The 17,792-nt window shown below is 34.9% G+C and overlaps 1 protein-coding gene across 1 annotated transcript; it reads right to left on the bottom strand.

The window, feature by feature from the left end:
• Window positions 1-16,615: 16,615 nt before the first annotated feature.
• Window positions 16,616-17,278, bottom strand: LOC137397318 (sperm acrosomal protein FSA-ACR.1-like). The gene is made up of 2 exons (XM_068083608.1): window positions 17,033-17,278; window positions 16,616-16,915 (listed from the first exon to the last, which is right to left on the bottom strand). Exons 1-2 carry the CDS (start codon window positions 17,276-17,278, stop codon window positions 16,616-16,618), a joined length of 546 nt encoding a protein of 181 aa, XP_067939709.1.
• Window positions 17,279-17,792: the final 514 nt, after the last annotated feature.

The following is a 17,792-nucleotide window of genomic DNA, read 5'->3' as shown; positions in this document are numbered from 1 at the left end:
TTAACCATAGATCGTGCAAACTCTATTGAGCATTGGTGTGCCATAAAAAAGGCATGCCAAAAGTTGCCTCATCACTCATCTGACTGACTATGAAGACTTATTCAGTCTTCACCTTGTGTAATCTCACTGGAAGCCGGATTACATCGTAAAAAGGTAACCTGGTCCCATCAGGGAGCAGGCCATGAGTGTCACTCACCTCCAATCATTCTCTTATACTCCGGAGATGTCGGTCGAACACCTGTTTTCTCTGCAGGTTAGTGGTGAAGTCGGTATCCAACAGGAAGTGCACTGCTCAACTTTCAATTTTAACCGGGAAAAATGTAACTGGTAGAGTGTGGGCACCCAAGCACGCATGCTGGCACAGCTTACGTGTGCTCAAAAGAGGGCTGCTTGAAGCTGCTGCGTTTGTAAAGGTAGTGAACTTGTCTAGGCGAGTCTCTTTAGATGGCAAGAAGCTGTCCTCTGCAAAACATGGCGCGAAGGTAACTGATAGGAAAGCATAGTGCTTACTTCGGGAGGACTCATGCCTGACTCTTCTAAATGTAGTGGTTGCAACATGTTTTGGGTTGCTGTGGGGGTTGCTTGACGTTGAGTTCTAGGTTGGCCTGACTGCCTCGGATAGGTTTATCCGGGTGAGACACTGGCTAAATCGGTACTTCATTTTTTCCTGGTTTCCGCAGAGGCCTCCTTGCAGCTAGAAGTGGGTGCTACTGCTGCGATCTTTTTTTGTTTCCCGACTCCTGTTTCTTTTGATTGGGACACTCCTTTAAGATATATCCCGTGTTTTCCCAACTCCAAAAAATGGCCAGCTTACTTTCTGGAGGCTCTGTTGGCTTGTTTTGCAGCTGTTTGACCTGTTCCGCTAGCGGCTTTACTGTAGATAGCTGTACATTCAAAGTGTCCTGTTTGACACTGCGTATTGCATCATGTCCCGTATTGGCCTCTGGGTTTTTTATTTCTTCTACCACTTCCCAAACAGCCCTGCCCAAAGTCAGTTCTTCTTCTGCTTTGACTTGAAGAAATTTTCTTTCAGCTCGTCTTGCTTCTGTGAGAATCTCTGTGTGTAGTGCTAGGAGATGCCGCTGTAGGGCGATATGGTTTAGGAAGTTTAAGAAGTACTCCTTTGCCTTGTGGCTTCTTAATGAATCGGGTAGTTCCGCGTAGGCTTTTTGGACTAGCCATTCAATTTCCGTTGCGTGTTCCTGTAGGGAGGTTTGGGTTTCTTTTTTTAAACTGTTCAACTCTGCTCGGGTTTGTGGGGGAGATAGTCCAAATCAGGCTCGAATGAATTCAAAGTTGGCCACCACTTCGGCTGCCCTTTTGCAGGACTCTGCCTCTCTCTTCAAAGCTTCTCTGAGGTGCAATGTTCTTGCTCCCTTGGCCTACCTATTTGCAGTCGCGACATCTTTAAATCTGGTAATGAAGTATTCCGGGTCTTCAACGCCATTATACTCAGGCGTTTTGAACTGGAAAGCCGGTTTCTGGTTTCGACTTAATATGACCAGTTGCCCAATGGCGTCAGCTAGTCGAGCTAGTTAAGAGTCTAGTTAGTGTTTGTGTTTCATGAAGTGCAGCATATTACAAGACAAAAACAATTTAATCTTCTTCAAGCAAACTATTGGGAAACGACCAAACTTTGCAATTACGCAAGCCATGGCAACTAAATATTTTGTATATATTATGTAAATATAAACTATACTTCATTTTATTACAACTTTTCATCCTTTGATTAAACATAACATCATTGAGGAGATTTTAATATTTTACAGCGAAAAATTGTTGAACCCTGCAGGCCTGTATTTTTTGGGGTGGCTTGCCGGCTGAGCGGTCCCAACTTCTCAGAATTTTTTTGGCGACCAAGTACAGTTAAACTCGGATAGCTCACCCCCGGACAAAATGTAAAATTTTATCTTGAGCACATGGTTAACTCGAACTGATTTGTTTGGTCAGTTCCCATGCAATGATAGATTGCTTGGCTCGAACAGTTATTTGCTCAACGGCTACGGGTCATTTTTTAACGCTGTAAAATATCACTTCATTCCAAGCCATATAGATAAACATCAAGTTTTAGTAGTTTCTAGGCGTCATTATTATCATAATCGGCAAAATATTCTTATTAACAACTTTTATAAAGGTATGCAAAAGGTCAAGCTTTGCCAAACATTTGTTTGGAAATGGCCCATCAATAGCGTGAAAACCTATGGATGAACTTAAAATAAAATCGGCAAAATTGATCTTTGTTAAAACGCTCAAAAAACAAAACGTCTTTTTTCTGAGCATTTTAATTGCAGTCGAGTTTTGCTTATTTAATCTGAAAACTTCTTGGCAGTCACATCACCTAAAACGAACCAATCTCAAATAATAGGAAAATGTTTATACTTTCTGATACAATTTTTTAAAATTTTTATGAGAGGCCCGCTTGAAGCCCTACATGAGAGAAATCTGTTGGGGGGCTTACACTGCTCCCTCCAACCTCTCGGTGTTCATAACTAGTTGCTAACAATTGCCGCCCCAACTTGCAACCAGGGAATACAGGCTTGGAAACCTAACACTTTCAAGAAAACTGGGCAATGATATAATACTAAAGTGGCAAAGTATTTGTTATCCCCTAGAAGCAAATTAATAAAATAAAAGTTATTGTACATGCTACTGGCTACTCAGCAATGTGCATTGTGATATGCTGTTAGTCTCTTGAGATGGAATAATAAATGTAGTTAACAAAGACTGAAACTGGTATTAGCTACCAACAAAATGTTGTCGTTGTTGGTTATTTAGCTTTATTTGGAACTTAAATTTAGTTTTCGATAATCTATACTGATAGCACTTATGTTTTTAATAATCAAATAAAAATATTAAAGCATTTTTATATGTTTTAATGTTTACCAGCACATGTAAAACTGTAGTAAATACTTCTAAAAAGACAGAAATTAAATTTATACTTTGTTGAGCCCAATTTGCAATAAAATATTTTAAAAGAACTTACAACTGAATAAACTAGACAACTAAAACATCAATTTCGATTTATGCCTTTAGAAACGGGTTATTTTTTAAACTCAGCAGTTGAACAGGTAAAGTTACACGTAAAGATGTTTACTAATAAAACTGCTAAAATGTTGCATAACTGGCAAGATACCATTTATGTTTATGTACATACATGTACTTACCTTGAGCTAGGATGGAAATTATAGTGGCTCATGTCTCAAGACAGTTTTAAGCAAGATATCCTTAAAACCAAGCTAAGCTTAAGTAAATAATTACTAAGTCAGAGCTAACTCACTATGGAGGTTTTTTTCACCAGTTTTTAGATAAGTATTCTAGATGCTTATCAATGTAATATTGTATAAATACACCACATGCTAGAAAAACATGATTACTTTTCAAATCGGTCTAGCTAGCCTATTAAACATTTTTGATGATGTCATCAATTTGGAATGATTAAAAGTAGCAGGATAGCAACTTAGAAAAAGTAAAATTTTCATTATTAAGCAATAATCTGGATCATGCTGCAACTTTACACATGTATTTATGTTTGTAATGATTATAGGCTATAATATTTAAGGATCTATAGCTTTCGAAAGTAAATTTTAAAGGTTTAAAATTGAATTTCTATAAAAAAAATTACAAAAAAAATCATGCAGAGTTGGTTAATTTGTAGATTATTTATTTTCATACAATTACAAACATGGTTGAGTGAGTTTGAAAGAATTTGAGAACCAAAGTGAGTTTGATCATGTATCAAAAGTAGACACGTTTCATGTTCAATGGAGTTGCTAAACCTGGTACCGAACTAGGATTTAAACTTGAGCAAATGCTGGGCTTTTCAGCATTAACAGTTTGAGTTTTGTTGCTCAACTAGTAATGTTTTAGTTCAATGAACTTCCTTCAAAAAAGCTGATGGCTACTAACAGTATCTAAAAATGACATTTAGTCTATTGTTCTATCGTTGCATGCAATCAAGTGTGCTCTGTTTTTATCTGGCTACCAAACAGATAGTTGCATCATCTCATCAGCTGTTTCATACTGTTTCTTTTACATTACTACAGTGTCTTTCTAGTTTGTTGAAAATAATCAAAAGTTTAGTTGGTCAATCCGGAAGTGCCTGAAGTTTACTTTATAGTTTTTACAACTTTGGAATTATAGCTTGCTGAATATTTCTAAAGTTATACTTATTAAAGGCTACTAAAGATGAGCCTTTTTATCATACCAATATTTAGAGTTTATTTTTGGATACTAGTTTTATGCCTGTATCGAGTTGTTAGCATATAAGTGTAGGTATATTTAGCTCTTTCACTGCCAACCATTTACAAGTTCGGCTTTCGGCCTAGCGCCAGCCATTTTACTGAAAATTACCGATATTGTTTCACGATTTGTATATAATATTTTTTTAAATTTAAGCTCTTTTTAGAACATTTTTCATGCATATTTAATTTGCCAACATTTTAGCCAACATTGCTATGTAAAAAACTCAATGTATCTATACTTTGTGCGATGATAAAGCTATGTGAAGCTACGCTGCGAAGCTCAAACAATCCTCCACAATGTTCCTTACTCTTACAAAACTATTACTTTCACCACAATCAGGGACAGTGTTGCTACTTTAATGATCTGTATAATTACGAAAATCTGAATCTGAATTGGCTATAATGGCATCAACATAACTGACTACATGTTTTTTTACTCACTCGGCAATTAACCAAACATATACAAAAAATCTTCGTTTCCAGGTTGGAAATTCTCAAACAAAAATTTAAAATTGCTTCATTGTTTTAGGTTAACTTTATAGAGACATTTTCGTACAACACTGGTAATACCATAAAGGTCCTAAAATTTGTTGGTTATGTTGTCAATGAATAATAAAATTAAGTTACAGCACAATTATTGGGAATTTCGCAAAAATGTGTCTACAGCGCTCGACCCTAGGAAACGCATAAATGCGTCTTTGGCAATGAAATGGTTAAATAAAGCAAATGTGAACACTTGTGATAGGGTATAGGCTGACATGTTGAATGCAGATTCACAGACACATTAATTAGTGCAAAAAATGCTGTAGATGTGTATACAAAATGAGCCACTGGTAAACATATTCGATACATGGCGTCATAGACAATAAAAAAGAAACACATGTAAGTATTTTATAACTAAAGCTTGTGTAACCTATCAAATTGATTACAATTAGAAATAAACAGAATGTTAACAGCAATTCTGTACTTTCTGCAGGTCTATTCAACTTCTGACATATTCAACTGCTCAAATTGGGACAATTTTGCTATCAATTGAAGGAATTGCACTTTAATGCTTATATAGCATCATTTTATCACAAATGTTGTAACAACTTCAATTAATTAAGTCAAATTAAACATTGATAAAGAGATAAAACACTTGTCTTATTTACTGCATTAGGTTTTGCATGCAGGTAGGTGTTAGTCCACATCCCTGGAGCAGTAAAAAAAGCAAGTTAAACCGTGTCTAAATTTGCTTTGGTAAAGCCACAGCTGGTGGTGAAGCTATTTAGACAGAAGGCACAAGCACCCAAAAAACCCATTGTTCTATCTTGCACTGCTAGTTTTTCTAAGCAGATCAGAAATGGTAAACCTATAGTTAAAAAAAAATAAAGACAGTCAGTTTTTAAAAAGGTATATATATATATATATATATATATATATATATATACATGTATATATATATATATATTTATATATATACTGTATATATATATATCTATATATATAGTACGCATATATATTTCATGGACCTTGTGCATCAGATGTGGCACGCCACATCTGATGCACAAGGTATTTGTAACACAATGTTGTTTTTTTTGTTGGCTTGCGGATAAACCACAATAACTAAAGTTGACTCTATGAATATGGTGGAGTGTCAAATGACACTTTATGACAAAAGGAGATGTCAAAATTCTTACTATTCAATTCGTTATGCCAACATCAACAATCCGAGCAACATCAGCTAAAATTATTATATGCAATCTTGTAGAGGTAGCTGATCAAATCTGTTCGAGTGAATTAGTGGCTGAGAACATGGGAGCAGTTTAATCACCAGTTGCCACCAGGGAAGTACATTGTTACATTTCAGCTAGACTATAGTGAAGTGTTGGGTGAAAATGAGCTACTGATAGTAAACATAGGTAAGTTCCGGAAAAGGATTTTCCTTGTTTAACATATTTAATAGGGTATAAGAAACAGCTAAGGTTAAAATAGAGGTGCTGATTTACTCCGCGAAAACAGTTTCTAAATTTTTAAAAGCAAACACTATAAATTGTTGTAGTTAAACATAATCTGAAAACTCTTTACGCAGGCATTACATGTGCATCCTAACTACAAAGGGCTACTAACATGTTATGAAGTTTTTGGAATAGTTCCAAGCTTATAAAATTTCTGCATTTACCATGAGAATATTGTACACAGTGAACACTCTTATCTGTATAATCTCCATAAGGTAAAGTCTACATAATAAGTTATATGAAGTTATTACTTTGTACTACATTGAAAATCCCATATATCTAAAGTGTCAAGTGTGGAAAATTCTCAGATTTGATTTGAGTGGTAATCTATCTCGCTGAGCTCGCAAGAAAAAAAGCGATGGGTGTTTAGTGTTATATCTAGTGTATATGCACTGTGCACCTTCGATATACGGTTTCAGTTCAGTCTAGGGTTGGCATCATTATTAACAAATATATGGAGGGTCAATATAATTTTTTTTCAGAATATAACTTTCAATAGGTCAAAATTGAACAATTTTCAAATTTTGTTAAATTCGAATGGTGAAATAAGATTTGTAGGGCAAGGTGGAAAAATCATCAATGTGCGAAAAATTGTATAGCAGGGTAATCTTATCTCATGGCGCGATGTATGCAAAATCCATGGCAATGTAACTCGTCGTGATAAATTGTCAGATGTGTCAAACAAACAGAGAATGGAGTAGCTGTAAAACCAATAAAATTGATCAGAAAAACAGAAAAGTTGTCGACGCAAAACACTAAAACTACAGTTAAGGTACAGTCCACATATTAAACTGTTAAAGCCTGTTTTCTTTTTTGTATGGTCAAAGGGGGAGTTTGAAAATATCTTGGAACGGGTTTAGCAATTTGCATATAGTTTACTGTTCATATAGCGTAAAACCCTTATAAATTAAACATCCGTGAAATGGTTATTTTGTGCTGTTTGAGCCCTGAATACCCATGCTTAATCAAGTTTATTGGAAATGATGTTAAGGTGAAAGTTGTCAAGGCGTGCTTATACATGAGTTATGGTTATGGATATGCTGCTGCCAAGTCAAATAAAGTGTTAACATTAAAAAAGAACTTGTTATTGTTATACACACAATATGTAGACCACAGCATGAAGCCTAAACAAAGTTGCACAATAATTGTCATTTTAGGGCGAGTTATGACAATGAAACAGTAGTTTTACAATACAAATAATGCTGAATGGTTTTGCCTGCTTTTCAAAAACTTCAACTTTTACCTCAGCTTCTAAATAACCAAGCGAGATACAACAAATATAATTCTCTGAAGTAAGCAGTAACATGAACCTTCTTATTACTGTCTACTACTATTATTGGATAGACATTTTAAAAGTACCTGATACACTCAATCACCACTTGAAACTGTTTCAGTAAAGCAATCACAATAAATAGATATCTGGATTATGTTGTGTTCGATAATAATCCAAAACTTGGGTCACAAGTGTTTCAGCAGTGTGCCAAATGGAAAAGCTTTGCCCACACACTTTTGTCACCAAATTGCTTCAAAGGAAGAGGTGAGACTGAAGATGCCTAAGGCATTATCAAACAAAATTTAATTAAAGGACTCAACTTGATTGTACTAGCTAGCCTCAGCTACTATTCAACTTTATTGGTTTACAGAGGCTTACTATCAAGACTAAAGTTGGAAGTTAGCAGGTTAGATCTGCATACTCTCACTAACTGATCACCTTAAACCTGCTTTAGTAGTGCCTCAGTAAATATAATTTTTAAAAAAAGAAAGAGATTACCAATACTGCCGAAACTCAGGTCAAACGTTGCAGGGCTAAAGTCTTACATAAACTACAAATTGCCATCAAGTGTTTTTTCAGAAGGCTGAAATATTAAAGTGACAAAAGCGTCATCTTTTACCAGGTCAAGCCACACTGTGGCATGGTTGCAAATAAAGTGGAAGAAACTGCTCGACATTACCGACCCGTTCTTGTGCCACTAGCTAATAGTCAAGCATGTTGTGTGACTAACACTTTGAAGAAGACCCATTCGAATACCCCTAGCAAACAAAAGATAAGTTGAGACAGTATATGCAAATTGCTTACCAAATCTAGTTGCTGACTACCGTCCAAGTTTCGGATAAACTGTATATTTGCTAAGATACCTAAATATGGATGCAGAAGCTAAGAAACTTGCATAAAGTAATTTTGCCGGCGCTTATAAACTGGTCTTACCATGTATTTTTTTCTATTTGTAGCAAAACCTTGCTAACAAATGTTCTGAATCCATCTATCGGGCCGGAAGACTATTACTTATCTATCACACTTTTTGAGAGAACTTTCGCTAGTGAACCAGTACTAACCCAATTGCTACATGGTAAGTGATGGATAGATACATGATATATTTTAATAAAAATTACTATTCGAGTTGTTTTTTGATAAACTTCGATGCTATTAGTCAGGGCTAATTATCAACATCTAAAACAAAGCATTGTATTTCCTAGTCGCTTAAAGCTTGTGAAAACAGTGTCTATCTCTAACAATATTTCATGAAGTGTTGTACACCTTAATCTTCATGTAACCTTTTCAATCAAGGTCTAATACATTTTAAACAGAAATTTATATTTTCTAACTTTAATAAAACTGATGTAAAAGTGCCAGTCATTGTTATTTTATCAAAAACTAGTAGGAGTTTATGCTGACAGAGTACATTTGTACAAAACAAGATTTGCAATATTTTTGCAAAACATGATTTTGAGTTTTACTTGAAATATATCCTACTCTAAATACAAAGATAAATAAACCATGAGTGATTGTGGTGACATTCATTACATAAGTTACAATACTCATTAAAGTGCTTGAGGTTGTTAACTAGCACAGTTGATCATTACGCGTAACATAACATACAGTATATTAAGTTTGCTTTCATGAGGCGTTCGCTATATTAAAGATTATACTAGCATAAATTACTAGCGTACCAGGTAAGTTACTAAAATTCATTAGGTAAGTAATTCACTGCACATTCGATGTTGAGAATTCACTTAGTTAAAAAGCTAAAGCAAACACTTTTGAAATTGAGCTGCAATAATCAGTCAAAACAGAAATCATTATTAGCCAAAAACTTTGCATGATCTGCATAAGATTAAAACTCTGTAGACAGGTGTAAACAGGTGCTAGACAGTAAGCAACAGTCTTTTACAGTAGTACAAGTGGAAGTTGTGACATATCAGAAAAAGGCACAAAATCTATCTTTATCTATTTCAAGAATCAAATGGAGATAACAAAAGATTATGAGTGTTTGATTGTTTTGTTGAGAGGTGGTGAGGAAAACATATTAAACTTATTTAGAACAGGTGTCGAAAACAATAATTAGGGTAATTTATTTAAGTAGTATGTGTAATTATCTAATCGATGCTTTTAATATGTATAGTTTTTGTAGCTTGGCATTATTCCTTGAAATGAACAAGGCAATCATATTCTAGCTCATACTGTATATCTATCTAAAGACAATAGAGCTCGTAATTGAAACTGGGTCAGCTATCATCAACCAAGGAATAAAATTGAATACACAATGTATGATTGGGTTATAGTTTGAATTCACACACCAATGTTATTGCGTATCTAGGATACACTCATATTTGTTGTGCGTCCACACTAAACTACAGCAGTTGTGAGTAAAGTGCTGTTCAAGCGCTCCATGCACACCATCCTCTAATTCTTGAAATAGCTTTTGCCAATTAATTCTGTCATTAGCAAATTACACTTGTTAACTTACAAAGTTTCATTCTCAAAAACTTGTTGGTTTTTCTAGAAGACACTTACACTAACTCTGTCTAAAATCCACTATTAAAGAGGGCAATTACAAAGGTGTAGTATAAAAAAACTGTCCAGTAGCTGAAAGTGCCTATAATTTTTGTTTCAAATTTCATAATTTGAGAATATGAAACAATGACTTGCAGGCGTAATACGCCTTTTAATATCTGTTACTGTATTTGTACAGGAAAGTATTTTGATTGCTATAGTTGCTAACATTGATCTAATTTTATTTACTAACTGGTACTCTTTGTTATTGTTATTGCTATTGAATGCCATTGTTTGGAAAACATTTAAAGAGACAGAACAATGGGAAATAACGTGTCTTAGGTTTAACAGCTAGACCATATCCTTCCTCAGCTTTTTGATAACAATAACCAGTGATATAATTGTTGAGAGACCATTTAAATTAGCCAATTAAAATTAGTTGAGATACAAAGATATTTTTTACGACATGCTCAATCAGCAGAATCGACCAATAACCTCTATAGACAAATATGTAGGGCTTTTAATATGGTGGCTATTTGGCTGCATTACTATCATTTAAGTTCTATGTCTACTTCTACTGTTGCTTGGAAAAGCCTATTTTAACGCAACAAAATGGCTTCAAAAAAAATTAAATGCACAGCTAAAAATATTTGGGATTCTACCTGCTGATACAAAAACTTGTAATTAGAAAGAGATGCCCAAAAACTCAAAAGCAGATGGATTTAAGCTGCCTTTCTATAAAGTGCTGCAATAATAAGGGAGAACTCAACATGTCCTAATTAAATATTTATTTTTGAGTTAGCAAAATTGGTGAGGATTTGATTACCAACCTTTTTTTATTAGGGAACCTTGTAAATAACACGAATTTGACTAATTATGCAATGAAAAATGTAGATATGAACTTATTCTGCACCAAACACATTAATGCTTACTAATTTTGTAGATACATATACATGTATGTAGACAGCAAGTTGTTTTTTCAGAACTTCCACTGCCTCAGATTGTTAGAGGGTTGCTGTCATGGTTTTGAATGATCCCGACTTTAATCGACTCAATGATAAAAGAGAAATGAATATCTTATGTTTTGGTCCAAAAACGTCAGCCAGAGAATTACAGTTCTGCAACATGCCTTCAAAGTGCTATCGAATATTCTCCAGCTACACATCTCTCATCGGAAAACAAATATTAGATTGATTGGTAATTCTCAAAATAAACATACAAAGCATCAAAAGTGTCAGCCTTAAACCATTTGGAATTCAAAATGAATGCCTTTTTACATTTTCCCGCTCATAGAGCAGATTGCTAAATATTTTGGGTTAAAGCAAAGCCCTGTCACGTTTTTGTGGACACCGCACAAAATATTTTTAACATACTTTTAAAAAATACATATATATAAACATGCAACAATTGAAATTTAACAATAATTAAGGCAGTATATAGAAAAACAAATAAATACAGCATTAAACAATGACTAAAAAGCGTTGTAGCCTATTGAATGTTATATCAAAGACGGGGGAATTGAGTTGTAACTTGGGCAATGCACGAGATGAGTGTTATGCGTAAAGACATTATCTAACAAACATTACGCAGTCCGCAATAAACTACCAAATGAATAACACTTTATGATGATTACTGCCAGTAATTGTGTTAATAACTGAGATATTGACCACACCTGAATCAAACAAAAATTTTGAGAAACACCATTGCTTCATGCTTAAACAATATGTACAATAAAAAAAAGGTAAGCATAAATGGTATTCAAAAGAAATGATGTCACTATTTTAGGCGGTAAACATATACTCGACATAGTGAAAGCTAAAAACATCATGACTAACATCTCTTAGGGCACCATGATGCATACAGATAGCTGAAGTGCAAAAGTACAGAGCAGGGTGAAGTATTGTTGAACACAACTAACTAAAATACATGAATCTTATGAAAATAGCAGTTTATGTATTAAGTTTTTTTATGGAAAGGTGATGCCATTTTGAACCAGTACATCTTTTGATGTATCAATTATGCATTTTATCCTGCTATGTGATCTTACATTAACAATAGCCTTATTTTGAAAATGTTAACTTTTGCATCGAAATTAATTATTATCAGTTCATTAGTATCATTTTGAGTGGCTGTTATGTTTGTTGCATGTTGTACTTTCCTCTTTCTTTTGTTTTATTTGGCTAACCCACATAATACCAGTTTATCCTGCTTTGTGGTTAAGGTAAAAGTCTTGTTGTTATCGATGTCCAGCCTCTATTTGTTTGAAGATATTAGACTGTACTCTAAAGACAGATGCAAGATATGAATAAGAAGCAATGAGCCACATCTAAACTTTAGATGCTATGCATGTATTCTAATAGACTCTGTTGCTTTTTTGAAAAAAAACACTTTTTATTTAAAGCAAATCAAGTTGTTTTATCATTTTGACTTTATCCCAAAGGCTATTTAACCAATTTGACTGCTAATATTACATTAACGTATTTCCTGAATTGTCTTCAAAACAGTTTTTAAAAAGTTTGGTTACAATATTTAATAAAAATATACTTGCGTTCACTTTTGAATGCAGTTATTCGGTCAATTATATTATTTTTTGCATGGTATTGGAATAAAAAATTATAAATGTCGCTAAGCTGTCTGAATAAAAATCTTAAGGAATCAAAGATATAGTTAAAGTCCAAAGTGTTATACTACTGAAAAGAAAAAAAACGGTTTCACCGCAGCTTGAAGTACCAAAGTTGTTGAGCTGTACTTGCTATTCAAATTAAAGTATTAAAAATGGTCATCATTTATCACACTCATTAAACCCAACATTGACTGCATAAAGTAAATAATTGTTAAACATTATCAATGTTTTATATAGTTCAAAGTTATATATATGAGTGTCTCTTATCACCAAACTGCTGAATCTTTTTAGGAAGACTTTTTTTCTAAACCTGTACTTATATAATTAGCCAAAATTCACTAATTGGGGCTTGTTTTCTTTTGAGGCACTCAAAAGATTATTCCAATTTATATGGTGAGAATATTTCAACTTGTCACAAAATCTCAGCTTAATTAAGTAAAACATGTAAACTAGGTTTGTTATTGAAAAAAGTATTACCAACTCCAATCTCCTACAGATAGAACATTAACCTTTCTTGAGTACTCACTTATGCTTATACGCAGCAGGCTCACCAGCAATTCCATTCAGACAAAATGACTCAAAATACAAAGTAATCTACTATTATTTATTTTATGGCATTATAGTATTTTACACCACACAAAGTAACAGTGGAAAAATAAGAAAACTTTGAAAATCGTTGAAAATGTGTTTCTTTCCAGTGTTTCGTCAAAATAGCAACGTCTATGCAAGAACAGATAAATTCTAATGCAAATAACTTACCTGAGGGCTAAAAGTGATCTTCCTTCAACATGTGTAGTTAAAAACTTTCACAGTCCCAAACTAAGTGCCTCAATCGGAAGTAAACTCGCTAATAATTTCACATTTACATCCGTTTACTAACTATTTTTACAGCCATTGTACTTTTTTTAACTTATTTGACTTGCACAAAACATTTTTCTCATGATATGTAGTTTAAAAGTATGAATGGCAAATGTTGTTTTATGTTAAATACAAATTAATTTTCTGTTCAACGACTTTTTTATTACCCAGACAATTCCGGATAGCACAGCTAGTGTATTACTAACACTCGAAGTATAGATTTGCTATCCATCTTATCAGAAACCAATCAGCCTATTGGAGTGAACTAAGATACGTCTTCGATTATTGATATATCAATCTTCATGAGTTGTCCTCTCTTGTTTCAAAAACCGATCGGTAGTAATAGCAATATCATTAATCTGCAGCACTCAAATGATTGAGGTTTACAAAAAGACCAAAAGACAAAAGACGAATAACTTTTTCAGACTATTTCATAGCTGTAGCCATTTTATAATTGTGTAGCTTTATACTAATATAATAATTATAATGTTTACTCCTTAGTTTTATCTTTATAAAATACTACAACATTGTTGCTGTCTCATTTGATATTAGCTGCATTAAAACTTCGATGAGACTATTTTTATGACATTGAAGAGTAAATCAAATTAGATCCTAATAATCACCACTTACAAACCAAACTAACTTACATGTAGTACTAAGTTATCACTTGGGTTTAGCTTGTCTGGGGATGGTCATTCTTGTCTCATCAACACGAATAAAACTTAGACAGTGCCAGTGCAATTCCAGCAGGATGTTCTTGACTGAAAGAGCATTAAATTATATCACTCAGCTTCATTTCAAATTAATTCAACATTGTTTTTAGAATTTATCTATTTATCTATTATCTATTATTTATCTCTTTCTATATCTTTCTCTCTTTCTCCCTTTCTCCCTTTCGCCCTTTCTCCCTTTCTCCCTTTTTACCTCCCTCTCTCCCTCTCTCTCTCTTCCCCTTTCTCCCTCTTTCCTTCTCTCCCTCTTTTCCTCTCTCCCTCTCTCCCTTTCTCCCTTTCTCCCTTTCTCCCTTTCTCCCTTTCTCCCTTTCTCCTTCTCTCCCTCTCTTTCTCTTTCCCTCTCTCCCCCTCTCTCCCTCTCTCTCTCCCTCTCTCTCTCCTTCTCTCCCTCTCTTCCTCTCTCCCTCTCTCCCTCTCTCCCTCTCTCTCTCCCTCTCTCCCTCTCTCCCTCTCTCTCTATCTCCCCCTCCTCTCTCTATCCCTCTTTATTCCTCTCTTCTTCTTCTTTCTCTCTCTCTCTCTCTCTCTCTCTCTCTCTCTCTCTCTCTTTCTCTCTCTCTCTCTCTCTCTCTCTCTCTCTCTCTCTCTCTCTCTCCCTCTCTCTCCTTATTTCTCCCTTTCTCTCTGTCTCGAATATGATAACCCTTGTCTAGGTTGTTTATTTATCATAAATAAAGCTAAGTTCCTTATAAAAATCACATTGACAGTTATCCTTGCTTGGACAGTATCCGATTACATAAACACAACAAGAAATCACATGTCAGTGATGTCTCTTATGCGGCAAGAATGTGTACCATAATGAAGGTAGCGAAGGTAATATGAACCTTCCATATTGCATCATGGAAAGTGCCAGATTTATTATGAACATACTGTAGAAATTTCTGACTGCATAGCGAGTGCTAACTGTAATATAGAATATAATATTTTATTCAAGTTGTAATTTTATCACCCAATAAGCATAGGTAACCATATATTACCTTTGCGAAGAGTCTATACTATGAAATGTGTTATAATATTGTGGAATGTTGATATGGTTTCACTAACACTTTAGAAGGAGTTTAGTATTTACACAAGCTATCGCTAACAACTAGTAGAGCGGTAGAGCAGAATCTAGTTGAAAACGTGCAGTATATATCATTGCTACATGGAGGGCCTGAGGAGTCCCATAGTGAGGCACCCAATGAGAGCATCATGTGTGAATAGTTTCTTTTGGGCACTTTGATTGACAGCGGCAAATTATTGCAACCTTGTATTATATATTCACATCACAAAAGGTCTAAGATCTTACCTTAGATCTGATGTTATGTAATATGGCTCCGAAGATCCCCTTTATATAACAACAGAACAGTTTTAGTTGGTTAGATGGCTTGCAAACAAGTCTGAGTCATAGGCAGCACTAATTTCAACTGGATTAAAATGAACCCTTTTGAGTTTACTGCAGTTTCATAACATTCAATGCAAACCCAAGTGAAAACCATTGACACAGTGAATATTCTAAGCATTCTATATAACGCCAGTCATTTGTGATTGGCCCACTTGAACTCGCTGATGTTGGAATTTCCAATCATTGATTATATAATCAGTGGTCTCTTATCAGTGCTTTTGTTGGCAAGCCCAGCGAGATCATGAGTCAACGAAATTTTGAAAGGATTGGGGAGGAAGTTTCCATAAAGAGAAGTTGTGTCAAGCTCAGTCAGCTTCAACAAACACTTCAGCACAGGGTGAGTTAGAGTTTGTTACAAACAAGCTAGTAACTATCATCTACAGACTCTCATCAGTTGTGTGACACATACACTTCAAACATATTTTTCTCTATAGCAATTTGTATCGGTGAATTCTCTCTCGTATTGCAACAAGTCTTTGTAGTGAAACAAGCCACGCTGAGCAATGTTATCGGCGAATACGATTACTCTTACGTGTTTACAACTGTATGAAGTTTTGATATCAGTTTTAGTTGCAATTTTATGAACATGGATTGCAGACACAACAGTAAACGAGAACAAATTATGATGTTTACAAGCTTATGCTAGATGATAATTGATTAATTTGTATTTAAAATTACAACAGCTGACAAATTTGTCAACCAACCAGTACTTACTTGCAAGCAAATCATGTGGTTTTTAAATTGTGTTTTGACGTTTGGGAGAGCACTTATTTGGATGAGACAATGTTGCGTTTGTACTAGTAACATGGTATGACTGATTTGGGGTGTACCAAAACATTCTATAGGTAAAAGATGTGCAATGGGGTACGCATGATTTGGTCAAGTTCTAATAGCATTTCTTCAGCTTGCTGTCAATGTGCTACGAGTGAGCGTAATGCCTCGATGCCAATGTGTCACCGGTGTATTGCGTAGATGTCGATGTGTCATCAGTGTATTGCCTAGCTGTCTATGTGTCACCAGTGTGTTGCTTAGCTGTCCATATGTCACCAGCGTAATTCCTAGATTTTGATGTGTTACCAGCGTATTGCCTAGCTGTTGATGAGTCTCCAGCGTATTGCCTACTTGTTAATGGCTCACCGGCGGACTGCCTAAATGTCAAGTTGTCACCATTGTATTGCTTAGCTATCCATGTGTCACCAGTGTATTTCCTAAATGTCGATGTGTCACCAGTGTATTTCCTAGATTTTGATGTGTCACCAGTGTATTGCCTAGCTGTCCATGTGTCACCAGTGTATTTCCTAGCTCTCTATGTGTCACCGGTGTATTGCCTAGATATCGATGTGTCACTAGTGTATTGCCTAGCTGTCCATGTGTCACCAGTGAATTTCCTAGATTTTGATGTGTCACCAGTGTATTGCCTAACTGTCCATGTGTCACCAACGTATTGCCTAGCAGCCAATGTGTCACCAGTGTATTGCCTAGCTGTCCATGGGTCTCCAGTGTGTTTCCTAGATTTCGATGTGTCACCAGTGTATTGTCTAGCTGTCCGTGTGTCACCAGTGTATTGCCTAGCTGTCGATGAGTCACCAGTGTATTGTCTATATAAATTGAGTAATGCAGTGTTTATGTTGCCTCCAGGAGCAAGATCCCAAGTCAATTGGGAAGTCATGCTATAATCAATTAGTTTTGTTTATGCGTACATTTATTTTTTCTTATCAGTCTATATCATCTCATAAGTTGTGCCACATATATAGTGGTAAGACTCTCAAAATTTGAAGAGAATAACATTATGACAAAGTGGGCATGTACAAAGGTGCATGATTATCTAGTCAAGTGGGATTTATTGACAGTAGATAGGTGCATGTGTATAATCTTTAAAATCAATAATTGTTGGTAGACTATGATAACTGACCTCATGTCTTACTGTATAACATACACTCTCATATTTATAGTGAATTCTTTCATAAATCATACTTTCAGTCTATAGAGTGATTATCACTGACAGAGTGTGTTGCTCAAAGTAGTATTAAGAGGGTAACTAATAGTGTAAGGGTAAGTTTAGAACCACATGAGTAGGCCTGCTTATCCTGTAGCATATTCAAGGATAAATGATATTTGATACCTACCACGTGTACTCGAAAAAGCCCAAAAACATCCTTAGTGTGGACTTGTAACAAGCTTTG

Source organism: Watersipora subatra, chromosome 5 (genome assembly GCF_963576615.1).
Source record: "Watersipora subatra chromosome 5, tzWatSuba1.1, whole genome shotgun sequence".
In the NCBI taxonomy this organism is placed as follows: domain Eukaryota; kingdom Metazoa; phylum Bryozoa; class Gymnolaemata; order Cheilostomatida; family Watersiporidae; genus Watersipora; species Watersipora subatra.
Note: the sequence above shows the minus strand (reverse complement) of the source record. Positions and strands in the feature narration are given on the sequence as shown.